This window comes from Crocodylus siamensis, chromosome 11 (genome assembly GCF_052110815.1).
Source record: "Crocodylus siamensis isolate JL-2025a chromosome 11, ASM5211081v1, whole genome shotgun sequence".
NCBI lineage: Eukaryota > Metazoa > Chordata > Crocodylia > Crocodylidae > Crocodylus > Crocodylus siamensis.
In genome coordinates, this window is record NC_143405.1 from 8,623,406 (window position 1) to 8,640,062 (window position 16,657).

The following is a 16,657-nucleotide window of genomic DNA, read 5'->3' on the forward strand; positions in this document are numbered from 1 at the left end:
CATACTATTAGCAGCTCCTGGCACAACTTGCAGGGCTCAGCTCCATGCTAGTCTCCTGTTATACTCGAGGTCTGTCTGCATGGGAGAAATAGTTAGGGAAAGAGGAGACACTGACACCTAGTAGGAAGTTTGGGGTCTGGGGATAAACCCAGTAGCAGAGAGCACAACTCATACAGATGTTAAAATCCTTACGGTTCAAAGTCAACACCCGACGTCCATTGAGATCATTGGGACAATGTACATCTCTGCGCTACATTTCAGAGTTGGCAGATTCAGGTTGACAGAGATGAGTTGCATGTCAAGGCACCTCGTGAGCCTAGGGCCTATGAGATGTTATCTGCAATGGTGCAAAGGGATGAGCAATGCACAGGGGCTGTCGGAGCGCTATGGAGAGGGGAGCAGAGGAACCCACCGATCCAGGGCTTGGAGACTCTGGAGCAACACAGCAGCAGAAAGCTCCAAGCAGCGTTATCCGTGGGTCCTTCTGCTGCCTGGGCAACCTGCGGGAGTGTACATCCACCCGCCAGACTCCAGCCTCTGATGTCGGGGGGCCCAGGACCCACAGAACAACCAGGTCCAAACCTGCGGCCTGAGCCCATAGAGATGCTTCTAAGAGGAAGAAATGAGAATATCCAACCCCCAAAAGTTCAACTGCGCCTGCTCAACAACTCCCTTGCAGCCGTAATGGAAAACAATTGCAAAACAACTGCTGAACTTGGTAACATTTTGAGCACTTTAGCCTTCCAGGACACCAGACTGCTGATGAAAATCCAGCTTTGTAGGCGCCATCTTAATGACAGGCCGAAATTCAAAGGCTTGCAAACTATTTCTTGCGCTGCCCCACCCCCTCCATAAAAGGTTGCATCAGAACGAGAGATTTCCATAATTTATAGTATGGGTATTTCACTGGGGAGACTCGCTAATCTGTACTTACAGATACATTTAAGAAAATGCATCCTCCCGCAATCCTGTGCCATTTATGACTCTTGGCACAATGTGCAATACTCAGTCTTCAATTAAGGGACACCTTAGGGTTCATTATCACACAATTGCTCCCTGTGAACCATGCCAAATGCTGTTTTGGCACAGAGCTTGGAAGATGAATTAGAAGGAAGTCTTCTCGGTAATGCCCTCTCCCCAATTCCCATCCCCATCATCAGCGTTTATGCCCTCCTCCAGCAATTTTTCCCCCCCCCGCCCTCCTCTTTCCAAGTGGCTTTTACTATTCCATCTTTCAATATCTCTCTTGATTCTCTGGAGGTGTATTTAAAGATGCCATATCCCCTTCCCTTCCGGCTCTCAGTGCACCTCACTCCCTGCTTTGCAGATGGGATCATTTTCTCACCCCCCCCCCCCCCCCCAACTCTGCTACAGATAGATTGCCTGGGTGTTTGAGGGGGCTAGACGTGGTGAAGGAAGTGTCTTAAGGTCCCAGGCACACAAGAGCCATAGGTAAAGGGCAAAGGGGTGCGTTAGTGCACATCCCAATTCAGGCTGGGTCCTGCTAAAGTCCCGGAGGCTCCTGAAGAGGTAGGGAAAGCAGTTCAGGGGCTAGTGCCAGACTCTGGATTCCTTTCAGTCCCGGCTGTACGCGAGTGCGCACCCCCGACCGGGCTGCTCCGAGCACCGGCTTTGAGGAACCACTGCCAGGAGTGCACGCGCAAGGCAGAACAGAGGATAAGTTTGGGGATGAGAATGGCAGGTTTCGGGGGTTTTAAAGGCAAGCTCTGCTGGCCAATTTACAAGCAATGAAAACATTTACGCAGCTGCAGATACAGCCTTCATGTCCCCGTTGATAGAAAACTTCCCTTGATTAAGTAACTCTCGCCGGCCCTGGGCATTTACAATCGCAGCATCCTATTGTTGAAGCCCTTAAAGCCACGCAGTTTCAAAAGACACTTCGATGTGACATTAATGGCGTTTAAGTGGAATTTAAGGCTCTCAAATTGATGCAACAGAGTTATCCAAAACCATTAACACGAAATCATTTCAAGCTTGAAGTCGACAGGACGAGCACCAGGTATGCAGCTGAGGGGCTGCGAGCAGCTGCCGAACCACGGCTCAATGCGCTCCACTTCCAGGGCGAGGAGAGTGAGAAAAGTGAGTCAAACAGACTGAAAATACTTCACCCACAAGACACCTTGTGGAAATTTTATTATATAGAGTGTAAAATGCAACTGTCAGTCAAATAAAAAGAACACTTTTGTTTTTGCTTTTTCTTTAACATCATGCTCAACATTATCCAATTGTTTCTTTATAGTTAGACATTTCAAGCATTATAAGGAAAAAAAATAAGGAAAGAACCCAAGAACAGTAACTTCAGTACATTTCAAAACGGAATGTCCCGCAGGTCAATTAAAAATGCAAGAAAAAAATAGCTTCAATTCCGTTTTTTTTCCTTTAAAAATACACTGTTATCTGTACAAGAAACACTACAGTAAACATTGGAAATCATATTATCCCTTTTATTAAATCAAAATTATTTAGCGCATACTGTGGTTAATACTAGATTCATTTATTTCTCTAGGTAATTTGACAAATATTAGATAAGAAAATATTTAAAAGAAATGAAAAAGCAAAAAACACCTTGGAATTAAAAAATAGTTACTACCTTTTTTTTTTTTATATGGTTTAATGTTCCACAGTGTTTGTTAAAGGTACTAATAGCAGATTCATTTTAATATTAAAAATAACAGTATTTATATTTCTCAGAGCATAGAGGAAGTTTTTTTGTTTTTTCTTTTTTAAACAAGCTTGGAGGTCTTAGATACATAAATGCAACCAGCAATGGAGACACGAAAAAATGTATTGCTAAAAAAATTAACACTTTTTTTTATATTACCCCTTTAGAACTCTAGAAATTATACAAACCCTACAAAACTCCCTCCCCACCCATTACTTGCTTGACAGCAAAACAGTAACTGTCTCAATACAGAATTCACATAATTAATTACAATACATACCATAGCTCAGTTGTTTTTAAAAATGCAATAAAATCATAAAGACAGCCAAGATACAAGAAATTAGAAGTAAAACATTTAATGAATTTACATATTTAAGAATATTTAAATACTGTTTTTTAAAAATTTTCATTTTTTAGGATTTGTTACATAACACCTAAGACTTCCAAGCCACTCTTTCTGTTACAACAGAAAAGATTGAATATTCAAAGGAAAAAAAAAAACACACAAAAAACCACATGTTGAAATGTCACAGCTCTGGGGTGCGTTTTGGTGCCTGTAATTCTCTGGCTTCTCTCCAAAAAGAATCCCGGAGGTTTTTTTTTTTTTTCTTTACAAATTTGGAAACAAAATTACCAGCATGTCCATAAGTTTAGTACATTACTAATTGTTCCTGATTCTTAGAAAAGTTCAGTATAGATTATCCTACAACTAGTGTTTCACAAACAAACAGAAAAGTCTTCATCAAAATGTTGCAAATCTAGAAACCTCTGTTACAAAAAGGTTTTCTTCCACAATGATTCCAAGAAAAAAGAAATTGCCACGAGGACATTGTTCTACTGCTCCTGCAGGGAGAGAAAGAGAGAGACGAGAGGAGGGAATTACTCAATGGCAGCAAAGTTGCACTGATCTCTAGAAGTGGCCACCCACCACACAGCTCATCACTTCGTGCTCCTCCAAATTAGGATGGGCACCTCGCAAGGACACCTCAACAATCAAATGCTCGGAGACGTGAGTTTTCCTCCCCACATTTTCCTCCCAGAAGTCCCCGCCCCACGTAAGACCTTCTCTCTCTCTCCAAAGGCCCAGACCGCTCAGCGCATTGGAGAGGACGCTCCTCCAGAGCAGCTGTTGCGTTACAATATATATTCCCCGGCCCTCTGGAAATGCCCAGCTTCGCTAACAGTTTTCTCGCTCTAGAAGCTGGAGCTGTAGCACTGATGAAAAAGCAGGGGACAGCCAGACAGATCAAAGCCATCTAGCACAAGCATTATCTGTCGCTAGTAAGCTTTCCCACACGCCTGGGTGTATGCCATTAATTCAGATCTGGACTGTAAAAATTTTGTACTCATTTGCCTTCAGTTCTTTGCAATGTTAGCAAAGAAAAAAAAAACACAAGCAGAAAAAATATATATTTGTGCAAGCTTTTTTTTTCCTCCAATCAACTTCATAATAACTTTTGTACTTTGCTAGGCTGTTAGGAATGGTGACTCAGCACTGAACATCCGTATCCCATTACCTACCCAATAAATAAGCCATTAAAAAAAATCCCTATCACAATTTATTTAGATTTTTTGCCAAAACCTCACAGACATCTTCCTTAGAAAATCTAGCATAGCATAAGCCTCTTATCAGCATGGCACTTGTGGTGGGATCCAGAAGAAATCCTGTTTTAGCCTGAGGCAGATGAGGTAGGTATGGGATTCATCATGTATATAATACAACTGGAGTTACTTTTTTCATGATTTCTCCCCCTTGGTTGGTTAAATTTTGGATCAGCTTTTCTGAAGCACGCGCACACCTTTGTAGACGTGTTTAAGCTGGGCACAAAACATGTGGACAGAAGTCCAAGTCTGCACATGGCTATCCAGGGTATGTGCCTTGTTGAAAGCTGGCCAGCGTAAAGCCCACCCCAACAAACTGAAGACGGAGAACCCAGTCAGCCTGGTTTGGAAAGGATTCTTCCATGGAGAAACACACTGGATTGCAGTTAAAACCACAAAATGTGGATAAATTTGTGATCTCGGACACAAAGGTCACCCTCACTTTGCACGGCCCCGGATGGATCTTGGCCACACTGGACCAACACAGAATGAAACTGACCCCTTGGGACAGAAAGAGCAGCAGAGGAATTCGGAAGAATATAAATACGGACCTGGCTGTGGGCCTGAGCTTGCCCTAGTGTCTGCCCGTAGTAGGCAGCCTGCTGTCTGTAATACTCTGCCCAGGCCATTGTGTAGTCCGGCTGGGAACTTGCCTGAGAAGCAGCAGAGGCGGCGTGACCTAGATGATGAGAAGGAAGAAAACAGATAGTTGAGCACCAGAACAAGGGAGCAAGCAGCTCTTTAAAAACCTGATCCTGTAAAGCTTAAATACAAAAACAGCCCCAAAACCAAACAGTTGCAAGCATTGGGAAACAGAGCAGCAGCTACATTTGGACAGAACGGGACGCGTCTCAGGCAGACTGGCAGGTTATTAATCAGCACGGCACTTGGGAAAGGTAACATATCGTCATCACTGGGCAGGAAGACTCTGCTTTGAAAATCCCTTGATTGAACATTTAATTGTGGAGCACCCCGCACAGCTCCCAAAGTACGGCTGGCATTCCTCTGGGTCCAGAGCTGTCCTGCCCTTCAGGACGTGAGCCCCGCCCAGGCTCAGGCCTTCTGCGCAAGTCCGATCCTGACACGCCGAGGCACAGGTATACACGTGTGAACGCATTTTCCATCTGCAGTCCAACTCCGAGGGGGACGAGAAAGGGAACGGCCCACTGTGGACTGCAGCTGACTGGTAATGCCTGGTCTTGAGAGGTCACGGTTCAGAAGGAAACTTCAAGCGGGAGAACTACATGCACTGTCACCAACAGCCAGGGACAAAACGGCAACATGTAGGAGAATGGGAACTAATACTGCACGGGGGTGGAGACCATATGTTATTGGATTAAAATCGACTCTTGTTATACACAGAGTTCACTCATCTCCAGTAACCCTGTTTCACTCACTCTGTTTTTTGTAATACTCCTCCCATGCCTTGCTGTAATCAGTCTGGCTGTTCTGCTGCTGGCTCTGTTGGCCTGTGCAAAGATGACAACAACAGGCATGTCAATAAGGAACAGACAGTCTCTAGCTAGCCATACATCTCCCCTGACTCCACTTCGAGTGCCCATTTCCCTGATTGCTCTGCGTATGCCTTTCACCTTGCTACAAATCTTAGCTTAGATGAGACTGCATTAAATAAGGGCACCCAGTTTGTCGCCACTGGTACCCTCTCAGGGAGGAACACACTAGTCCCCCACCTGCAGTGGCCAGTTGAACCTGGAATGCCTTTGCTAGAGAGCTGTTGGGGATGCACAACCAGCCAGAGAACTGGGAGTCCGGAGATTGTTTGCTACTGGTACCACAGGAGAAATGGAGGAGGAGGACTGCAGTGGGGGGCCTGCCCCAAGGAATGAGACCGCTGGCTTCTCCTTACCAGTGCAAATCCACATTCAAAAGTGGGGGGGGGCGACGGCAGAAAAAGTTAGCACAGCCCTGACAGGCAGCCTGGCTCATGTCAAATCACACTTAAATTAAGAGAGGTACCAAAGAACCAGCGTGAGATAAGCGTATGCTGTTTGCATGTTCACCGCAGTTGAATCAGAGGGACTAGACTTCTTGGCCCTGTTTGCCAAGGGAAGGCATAAACAGACAGCGATCAAACACCTTGTCTGGAGTCCGTGCTTCCATGCTGGGTTATCCCAGGCACCTTCCCCATGTTGAGTGTGCCAGCTAGTAGCAGTACTTGGGATGCAACCATTAAACTGATCAAGAACAGCTCACCCCAAATTTGCCCAAGTGGGTTAAGGAGAGCCCTAAGCTCCATACCACGATCAGTGCAGCCAGTCCACAACACCACCCCACACCAAGCGCCTTGCATTCAGAAGTTACCCAAGAGACATTTGGAGGGATAACCAGCTGTTGTTGGGATCAAGCTGTTTCAGGCACCCTGAAGTACAAGGAAGGATTGCACATATGTATGGCGTGGGCTGGGATGCCTGCACGGGCGGGTCTTTCAAAACACCGTGCTGCTGTGCAGATGCTCTGAACTGCTGCAAAACAAGCTGGTCCATCAACCACTTCTCACCACAGTGTCCCTGAAAATGCTGCAAACCGGGGCACCGGCTGACACCCTGGCCACTATAACAATTCAATTTAGGCTCAGCACATCTAAATTTCCATGAGAAGAGAGTCCAGCCATCTGTGCAAAAGGCCCTGAAGTTGGTACTCTCCCTAGCAGACCCTTATGGCTAAAGCAAAGCACCTGCAGAAGCGTGCAGGGGGCTGACTAACAGGCAGGAGAGGAAGCAAGTTAGTCAGAAATACAGGAGAAAAAGTCAGGCATAACGAAAACACAAACGCTACACAAAAGCCACTGCATGCACTGGACTGGTGAATGGGAATGGGACACAGGCAAAAATAATAGGAGAGTGTTTTTTCTGGCCATCTAGCTGCCCCCTCTCTCCATGGACAACCCTGGGTGCTTCCCTGCATTGCAACGCAGGCTGAAGAGAGCTTTGAAGTGGCAGGGGTTGGGGGCAGGGTGAGCACAATAGGCTGAAAGCGTGAAGTGGGTGGAGGGAACAGGGCAGCAGTGTCCTGTCCAGGGGCATAAAAAGCGGGTTAAAAGACTTGACCAAAGCTACAAGTCAGGACCTTTCTTTGCAGAGGTCAGGGTTGCCTCGACTGTCCACCTGCTAATGCCAACAAAGGACCTCCTTCAATGCCTTTTCTTCTAGGAGAATTACAGTCCACAGCAGGCTGAAAGGACACGCCGCTAAATGCATTTCACGGCAAAATGTTTTACTCGGCCAGTTCATTTGTTTAAGATGGGGGAAGTAATTAAAATCTAAATACATGTGTAGGGTTGGGGGGTCTGCTCCTCCTCCCACAAGGGGAGGGTGGGGGGAGCTGGTGAAAAGGGGACATTTGAGAATTTGTTCATCAGAGGTTTGCTCTGAAGAGCGATTCATCCGACGCCTTGACAATGCTAATGAGATTGTGCAAACCAGGCAGCAGCACTTGCCGTAGAACAGGCTGGGGAGGAAATGGTCAGAATGTGGTTTGAAATAAAACTTGAAGTGTGAAAACAAGAAGTTGTAGGAGATGGGTATTTACCTAGTTTCTTATAATAATCCTCCCATGCCTTGGTGAGCTCCACCTGGCCTGACTGGGTACCATTGTGATCTGCAGCAGGAGAAGAAAGCAGTGAAGTCTGCTTAAAGCACAGCATTATCTTGTCTGTCCTCTCTCTTTACCAAGACTGCCTTCAGAGTGGGCCTGGCTACAAACAGGAACAGGGAGGATTCTAAGTGGATAAGGAACCGAACAGCCAACATTCCCATCAGGTTTAACACCAGGACTCAAGACACCTGAGCCAGCACAAGGCTGGGGCGGGGAGGCACTGATCCCAGCTGGGGAGGAGCATGTCCAGGGCATGGGGAGGGGGGGGTAGTGGCATGGGTGCATGCTCCTGGGGTCTCAGGATGCACAGCAGAGGGGAGAATGCTTTTTCCATTTGTCAGGTTGGGGGTTGCCACTGTGATTACCTGGACACAGGCCCCAGATTTAAAACATCAACAGCTGTTGACAGCATATTCACCAAAAGTCCCTTTGCTTATACCATCCACTCGTGGCCCAAATCTTCTTGACCTTTAGGACACCAAGATGACAGATCAGCTTTGCAAACTTTTGCTGGATGAAGGGTGAGATATGTACATGGAAATGTTCACTCCCTCTCTCAAGCCTGCTAAGTAACTGCTCTTGGAAAGAGGATTGGTGGGTATGCTTCTCCTCGTCTGGGAATGTCTACCTTTGGTTCTTGCAAAGAGGGTCAAGTAGAGGGAGGGTTCTGGTTTTTCCAAGATTTGTATATGCACCTCAAGAAAAACAGCAGGGCAAGTCTGATCAAGTGTAATAGCGCATACACAAAACACCTCTCTCCACAAAGCTAAGCACAGCAGCCTCCTCATCCCTGGATGTGCGAGTCAAGCCACTAATTCTACACTTCCCAGCTGCATTTTTATTTTAGTTGCAACAGGTTTATAGAGCTATATTCTGTACCAACTGCTTTCTCTGAGCAGCAAAAAAGCATATTCTGGATACAATATTTGACCTTTCAGTCAAAAACTTCAGTTGAACACTCTAAACCCCAGGACAGCCTGCCCTCCTGGAGTGGAAACATACCGAAAAAAATGGCAAGTAGCATTTTCCTGGTATTACAAAGACAATGTGAAAACACAAGCAATTTAGAAGTATGCTATTATGCTACCTTGTGAATAAGCCCATTTGAATGCTCAGGGTGTTTTACTACTTTAATGCTACTCACACTATTATCTACTACAAACGTTTATAGTACAGTGGAAAAAGCTATGTTTCTTAGACCAAGTTCTTTGGGGGCAGACGTTGTCTTGGAAGCACCTGTAAAAAGCTTGGTGCAACAGTTCCTCCCTCTCACAAAGAGAAATGGGTCACTGATTTATATCACTGTGCAGTACTCCAGGTAGGGTATATATCTGAAGTGACACACTAGAAAGATTGGTGGGAAACTGCATGTTCCCAAGCAGTGTACAGCTTTCAGACTGTTATTTCCAAGACATACTTAACGTTTAAAAACCCGCTTCTTCCAAAAAACCTGAAGTTTCAAAAAGCGTAAGTTATTCAAGGATCCAATTAAAAAAAAGTTTTCTTAATGCAAGAAATATGTACAACTCTGTCCCCTACCACCCCAACAGAGAAGAAAAGCATTTTGTCAAGTTTCTTCCAAATCATTTTTTGCTTGAAGACAGAGGTACAGCTTCAAGTGGCAGGATTACTTCTTCCAGACACCTACAAGAAGGTCTTCAGAAACTTCAAGGGAAACTGTGTCTTTGGCATAGCAAGACTCTATCACGATAGAAACACTGACTTTTGGATTCCTGGGGACCTGAAGTCTCTGGTGTGTGGGTGTTCTGGTTTAACTCTTGTTATACATATCAGAGTGACCAACAGCAGGATGACACTTCTGGAACCAGCCAAATTAAGGCAGATTTGTTCTTTCATCTGGGCAATTACCATCCGCTAACTCCCTGTAGCATTCCCCATTCTGATTCACTTCATTCTCCTTAATAGAAGGATTTTAGCAAGGGTCTGAACAATAGAAAGTGACAGTCAGAACCGTCTGACTCAAGAGCATGGGCAGTCTGGGAAGCATGAGGAGTTGTTGCAGATCTGCTTTCCTACAATGCAGTGAGGAAACACACACTCATATGTGTCCAAGCTCAGAGCCAAAGAGGAACCTGGAGAAGTTTGTGAGATTTAGTTTCCATTCTGTGACCTTGATTTCCTGTTTAACCCTTAGGGAAGAGACAGAACTCCTGGTGCTTAATACTTTGGGTGCCAGTCAGTTTTTATAACCTTTCAGTGGTTTAACTAGGGGATCCTCTTCTACTCTGCAGGTCTGGCCTGGCAAATGAGACAGATTCTACCTCTTCTCTTCCACCTCCCCAACCCACCCCTTGCTCCCTTTCCTCCCAAACTTTGCCCGTTTGGGAAACAGGCAACGAGGACAGTTCATAATAGGAGGGCAGGCAAGCAGCAAAAAGTACCAGAGTGTCTTGCTTTGGGCTGAGTGGTGTTGGCCAGTGTTCATCTGGGGAAGAGAGATGGCGGAACAGCCCAGAGAGCTGGGAGGTCTTGTTAGATGGGAGCAGGGAGGGAGGCCAAGCTATTACACAGAACACAGGCTGCAAGGAAGCCTTAAAACAAGCAGCTAACAGCAAAGAATGGGTTAAAGCCAGTTCCCAGCGTGCCTTCAGATGAAAAAGCACATATCAAGAGCACTGACCCTTGGCCTCAGTATGGGCAAGCATGTCCTTAAGCCATGTAACTTCTGCTGTCTTCCACACAAGGCAGTTTGATAGGGCCACTTGGCTACTGCAGGCACACGGGGTGAGGATGACAGAGGTGGACACTAACCTTGCGGAGATAAGAACGCCAAGTACTTACTTGGGACTTGCTGTCCAGGCTGCTGCCACGTGTGGTAAGTGCTGCCCCAACCCTGCGCCATGAATGCCTGAGGACCACTGCAGATGACAATGCCACACATTGAAGCACACAACAGCCGGTTGGGTGTTTTTGTCTTAAGAAACTGTATGCATAAAACCAGCAACAGCACGAAAACTGAGTTGTCAGTGACTGCTGAGACAACAGAGTAATGCAAGAATTGCAGAAACTCTCAACCAATCCACAGCAGAAGGAATAATGAAGGCCTTGTGTAAGGTCCTAGCAGTAAAATTAGAAACAAGGGCACCACCAAGCACCTAGGCTTGAGGCCAGCAACCTCTCTGTTGAGGATAACTGGGAATGGATGTTTATGGAAGTGGAATATATTTTTGCCAGAAACTGGCAACTCCAGTTGAGGACCTTCCACCACTTGGCTTTCAAGCTTCAGCTCATGCTCACCCTTGGATTCTGATTCTTCTACAACACACTTCTTCTGACTCGATGCCAGCCTAACCCCCATTCTACGGCTGCCCACACTCATGCTTCCCATGTCACTGGGCCAGGGGCTCACATTTCTCAAAAAAATTCAAAAGGAAACTTACTTTTGATGAGGTGTAGCAGGTGCTTGGCTGAAAGGACTTTGACCAAAGCCTCCAGGTCCACCCATGCTGTTACCCTGTCACAGAATCCACAAACATTTAGTGCCGATCCCCTCCTTCCTAAAGCCAGCCGTGCTCAGAACTCATGTTACCAATCAGAAGAACAACCATGGAGCACGAGGCACTATCCCCAGTGCCAGGAGTTCAAGCACCTATTTTCAAAGGCTAAAAGGGTCAGAAGTAGCTCTTAACTCTGGAGCCCAAAGTCCCATTTTCAAAACTGACTTCAAAGCACTTAGAAGCCTAGGTAGCACTAAATGCAAACAAGACTTTGGCACTTTTGAAAAGTCTACCCTCAAATCAATAATGCTTGGGTAATGAGCTTCCTCCTATTCAAGTCATTCACTTGGGTTCACTATTTTCCCCATCTCCTTTTACCCAGGTCTCATCTCTGACTTGGCTCATCCACTGCCTGCTGTTAACCTGCAACACCCACAAATTTAAAATCTCAAGTAAAAGAAACACCCCATCATGAGACACCGCTAAGAATAGATTTGGCTTGCTGAAGCAGGTCTCAAATGTCTAGCTTCTAGGGGAAACGTTCCAGGACTACAAAGTCCACATTAAACCAGAACTACTGGAAAGCTACATTTAAGTTGCAGGTTGGCCACTTACAGGGAAGTGGTGGCGAAGCTGGGCTGACACGAGCCCAGTACAAAATATACAGGTTCAAACCCAGATCTACTGGAATCTTTACTGGTGAAAATACTACTTCCAAAAAGAAGTAAAGACAAACCCAGCAAAGAAGAAATGTCACATGAAACTTACACCAACTTTCTCATCTATGAGATGCCGAGCAAGTTCGATCTGTTGAGGGACTCCTCTGATAGTGAATATTCGTACCCCAGGGTCAGTGTTGGGAGGTGGGTTTCTCTGAAGCTCCACATGGGCTCCTGACTGCTGGTTTATGCTCTTGATGTTCTCCCCCCCTGCAGAAAGGAAGTCAAGGTGTCAGGTAAAACTTGCAGCATTTTATTATTTAAAGGACAAAGAGAGGTGACTAATAGTGTAGCTGTAGAACCACAGAGACAGCTTTTCCCTGACCTAAGGATGGAAGGGAATATTGTAGTGAGCCTCATTACAACTCTTGGACTCGCACTCCTTTACTGTAAATCTGCACTGTAAGCCTTTACTGCTTCACAAGACTTCTTTGAACTTCACCAGGACCACCGGAGCTCTCTTTAGAAGGGCGTACACCATCCTGTGGTGCAGGCACAGCTGAGCCGTTGACCAAATGCAGCATGGAGCATCAGCAAGCGTTTTGTGAAGAACTGACCAATAACAAGGAATCTGCCTATTAAATTGCCACCAACTTCAAGCCTTGGAAATGGCAGACATTACTGCTACTGAAATTATATATTCCTCAGGGGGGTAGGGAATGTTTGGGGCTCATTCTTCCAATGTGTCATGCTTCGTGCTTACTGCTGCCACAGGTTTACTGTAAGAAACGCACCTCTGGCATTCAAGACAAACGCCCAAGTTGTCTTAGGGTCAAGGACTGTTCAATGGGCACTCTCCTTAAGTCGCATGGCTCAACCACGCTCCCCCTGCAATATGACTGGCGAGCCACACTACAGAAACCATGCCAGGTTTCAATGTCCATCCCGCTTCTTCCCAGTTTGATGCTGTGAGCCTGTGGTGAATGTTTCAGAAGAGCAAGCTAGCTGTATCTGATAAGGAAGCACACACAAATGCTGTACAGCCGCAGCGCTCCCCCTGGATACACAATTCTGGTGGCGAGGGAGCAGTGGCAGCATTGTTCCCGGAGCTACGACAAGTAATGCTGCCACTGCTGTCACATTTCCAGACCCCAGGGAAGTCCTCCCTGCAGTCCAGATGACATGGTCCCACATGCCAGATCACCCTGTGTGCAGGATCCAGGCCAGTGCCACTCATCCAGCCCACAGGTCCAGAGAGGTTAAGCACCACTGCTGTAAAACAGATTGGAAAGGGGCCAATGAAAATTTGGTTTTGATTTTGTGGAAGACCTGTGAGGGTCTCAGTCTCTTAATGAAATTTGCCTAACAAAGGCTTCAAGCCCATGTTACAATGGTTCAATTCTCCTTTAGGAGTTTCACAGAACATACACATCAGCTCCACTCAGCTGGAGAGAGGATTCGGGAGGGGGGGGAATGAGGAGGTCTCGAGGCAAGTGTCACAGCTCTAACTCACAAGCGTGGATAAAGCCATGAGCTAAAATACACAAATTGGGAAGGAAAGGAAGCTAAGCATCAGTTAAGAGTAAAAAATGATTCCTGTATACATGAAAACAGCTTCCATGATTTTGCCAGTTTTCCTGAAACCAGCCCAGAACCTTATCATAATGGCACACACTTCAAACAGTGCACATCAAGTGCATTGCTTCACTTTGCTGCGACAGACTCATGACCTTTCACACATTCTAGACCCCCTTTTTGGGGGAGGAAAAATTGCCCCCAGGCATTTAACTCTTTCTACATGCATTTTAGAAGATTCAAGGCAAACTTAAGTCGCATCCTTTTGCAGACAGGACTGATTTTAACTGTGCAACCTCAAGGAAACTGAGAACATTGCGAGATCAGTTCTAAACAAGCAGTTTTGTCTTATTTAAATACTTCGTCGAGACATGGGTAAAGCAAACTGAAAAAAAAAATTAAGTCCCAGTTTACCAAGCTCAGTCCAAGGGATTCGGGGCTCTACCACGCAAAAGGTTATCATGAAGTTCAGGAAAGTTTCAGTCTCAAATTCTGACTAGTCAAAAAAGGGGGGAATCAAAACAACAAAACCCACCTATTGGTGATGGGCACTAATGTGAGCAGAGAAGCAAAGCCACCAGTAATCTCTCAGCCTTGCACTGTAAATCCTTCCTTTGAATGGAGTCTTACATAAGTTTCCCTGCTCAACCACAACTGCCTAGAATGTGTTTTATCTCAAATCATTGCCACAATTTGCATCGCAGACTGAGGAACACAAGTTAACAGGAGCAGGTGGGTTTAGAGTAGAGTAGTAGTTGTGGGTCTCTTTCCTACCCTTTCTTTCTTGTACCACTCAGCACAGAGTCAAGTTGAGCTGATCACTACACTAGTTCACAAAAGGCCGCCCGCTCATTCCTTTAAGTACGACCAGACCTTGGCTACCCGCCCTCCTCCCTTCCCGCCGCTCTCCCATACACACCAGCAGTTACTCCCTCCTACCCAAGAGATCCTCTTTGGGACATGCAAATCAGATGAAACAGCCAACACGCTGCTGCACGGTGCCGGAAGGAGTTCACCTTCCTTCGTAACGAGGTCACCCACTCGGCACATGGTGGCTATCTAGAGTGTATTCAGCAGCCTGCTCCATTCTTCCACCTGATGGGGGGCAGAAATGATCCAAGAGTGGCCCCCCAGCTGGACGTGAAATTGTAAAGCAATTAATCAAACCTGTTAAAAGGCAGAGCTGACAAGAGCCGGGCCGGCCACGTTATCTGTCAATATTGCTGTATTTATCATGGAAATCCAGCGGGGGCCCAGCGAGGCCGCAGTTTGTTTCCAAGCACCAGCACACAGAGAAAGCGCTTGACATTTGTATGGCTCTCCCCCTCCACCCTTTGCCGAGTCTTTCAGAGAAGAAAAGCTGCACCTACCCCCATCCCATCAAGGGGAAAAAAATACAAACAACTTCCAGGCAGTCGTAGCAGTTTGCTATCGCCCCAGAAAACATTCACCCTTCTTGGGAGGCTGACTGCTGATGCCCACAGGGAAAGGGCACTGAAGTCAGGCACCATATGCACTACAGATCTGATGTCTACGCCAAACAGACCTAGCTTCTTCCCTCCCTCCTCTCACCCCCTTGGAAGCAATGACAAGGAACAAAGAACACAGCAGCAATTACCTACATCTACTCTTCCTGACATGACACACTCATGCATTCATCAGGTGAGGCTCCTGTACAGGATGGACAGTCCAGCTGGCAAGGCACTAGGCTGGGACCTGGGAGACAAGGGTTTGAGTCCCTTAGATGCTCCGTGCTTCAGTTCCCCGGCTGTACAACAGGGATAGCAGCACTGCTCTCTCTCGCTGGGCACTTCAGGAGAAATAGGTGCTCAAATATTGGAGGTATAGGCCATTTAAGTACTTAAGGTAGTCATAATTCCACAGCCACCACCACAGTCCTCAACGTAAGAGGTTCAAACCCCGAAACAGACTGTTAGTACTATTATTATTTTAGAATTCTTTAGTTTCTTTTGATTTGTCCCCCTTATTGTTGAGTCCAACGTGAGCAAGTCTTACTTTTCGCTCTGGCCATCACTGAAGAGTCACCCCCCGCCCCCGTCATGCTAGGAATGAGAAGCCTGTTAATCATACAGCTGTAAAATAAACAGTGTACAGGGATTGTTCTAGTGATCCCAGCTGGTGCTACTATATGGATACATCTGTATATCTGCTTCTATTATACACTGGCTTAAAGATTTCCAATGAAAAAAAAGAAAGAAAAATTCCTGCTTTCACAGTCATATGGCACCTGCATTTCCCCAAATATTCCTTCACAGAGGCTACAGTATGAACCTCATTTCAACAACTTGCTTCAGTCATGTCATGAAGCAATTTGTGTGTGTGGGAGATCTCTTTTCTTGAACCAACTGTATAGTTGGGAGGGGCACAGACAAGTTTTTGGGTACCACTATACAACACCTGCCCAATGCTACTTGAAGTACATCGTGTGACTTATTCTCTTACTCTGATGCTGTAATACAATCTCCTTCTTAAGGACATTTTTCTCTAAAAACAATGCAGAGTCTGCTCTTCAGTGCTCAGTTTGTTAGTACAGGCAGCTCCTGGGGCTATAGCAACTGGACTCGTCCACAAGCCTAGCTCCAAGACTCCAGCGCACCACATGGCTAAGCCCCTCGTCCTTGGGGTTAAGTGTTTTAAAAACAGAGGCTCCCGATTAGGTCAACCATGGAAAAAGAATATTAACCTTTAAGGTAACATCCTCTTTTCCTGAGCACTGACACAAGGGTGGTGAAAGATCAACGCAAAAGCAGCAAGCGAGTGATGAGATGTCAAAGCTGACATTTTTCACACGCTAACCTGCGAAATCTGTGCCATCCCCTTGCCTGATCTAGACTCCTGCTAGACAAAGCTACAACCACATGTTCATCTGACTTAATGTACACAATATACAGAATAAGAATCTAGGGTCCTCAGAGCACCGATGGTAAGCAAATGTTACACAATCTCAAGTGCTCAAAGTATTGGATAGCTATTAACCAATCACTCCTCTGTTTGATACGGGTGGGGGATTCCCATTGTACTTATGAGACAGCATCAGAACTTAC

At 46.0% G+C, this 16,657-nt stretch overlaps 1 protein-coding gene across 9 annotated transcripts in view; it reads right to left on the reverse strand.

Annotated features, from left to right (window-relative positions):
• Window positions 1-2,119: 2,119 nt before the first annotated feature.
• FUBP3 (far upstream element binding protein 3) overlaps window positions 2,120-16,657 on the reverse strand; it is a 51,525-nt gene continuing 36,987 nt past the window's right edge. For 5 of the 9 annotated variants that reach the window (XM_090021468.1, XM_090021467.1, XM_090021465.1 and 2 more), the window contains 7 exons: window positions 12,127-12,287; window positions 11,302-11,375; window positions 10,703-10,779; window positions 7,835-7,903; window positions 5,683-5,754; window positions 4,837-4,964; window positions 2,120-3,526 (listed from right to left, as the gene is read on the reverse strand). In XM_090021468.1, the coding sequence (XP_089877594.1) occupies window positions 3,518-3,526; window positions 4,837-4,964; window positions 5,683-5,754; window positions 7,835-7,903; window positions 10,703-10,779; window positions 11,302-11,375; window positions 12,127-12,287 (590 nt within the window). In that variant the 3' untranslated portion in view covers window positions 2,120-3,517. The remainder of the gene's footprint in view (window positions 3,527-4,836; window positions 4,965-5,682; window positions 5,755-7,834; window positions 7,904-10,702; window positions 10,780-11,301; window positions 11,376-12,126; window positions 12,288-16,657) is intronic. The other 4 variants (XM_090021472.1, XM_090021470.1, XM_090021471.1 and 1 more) reach the window with 3 other exon arrangements.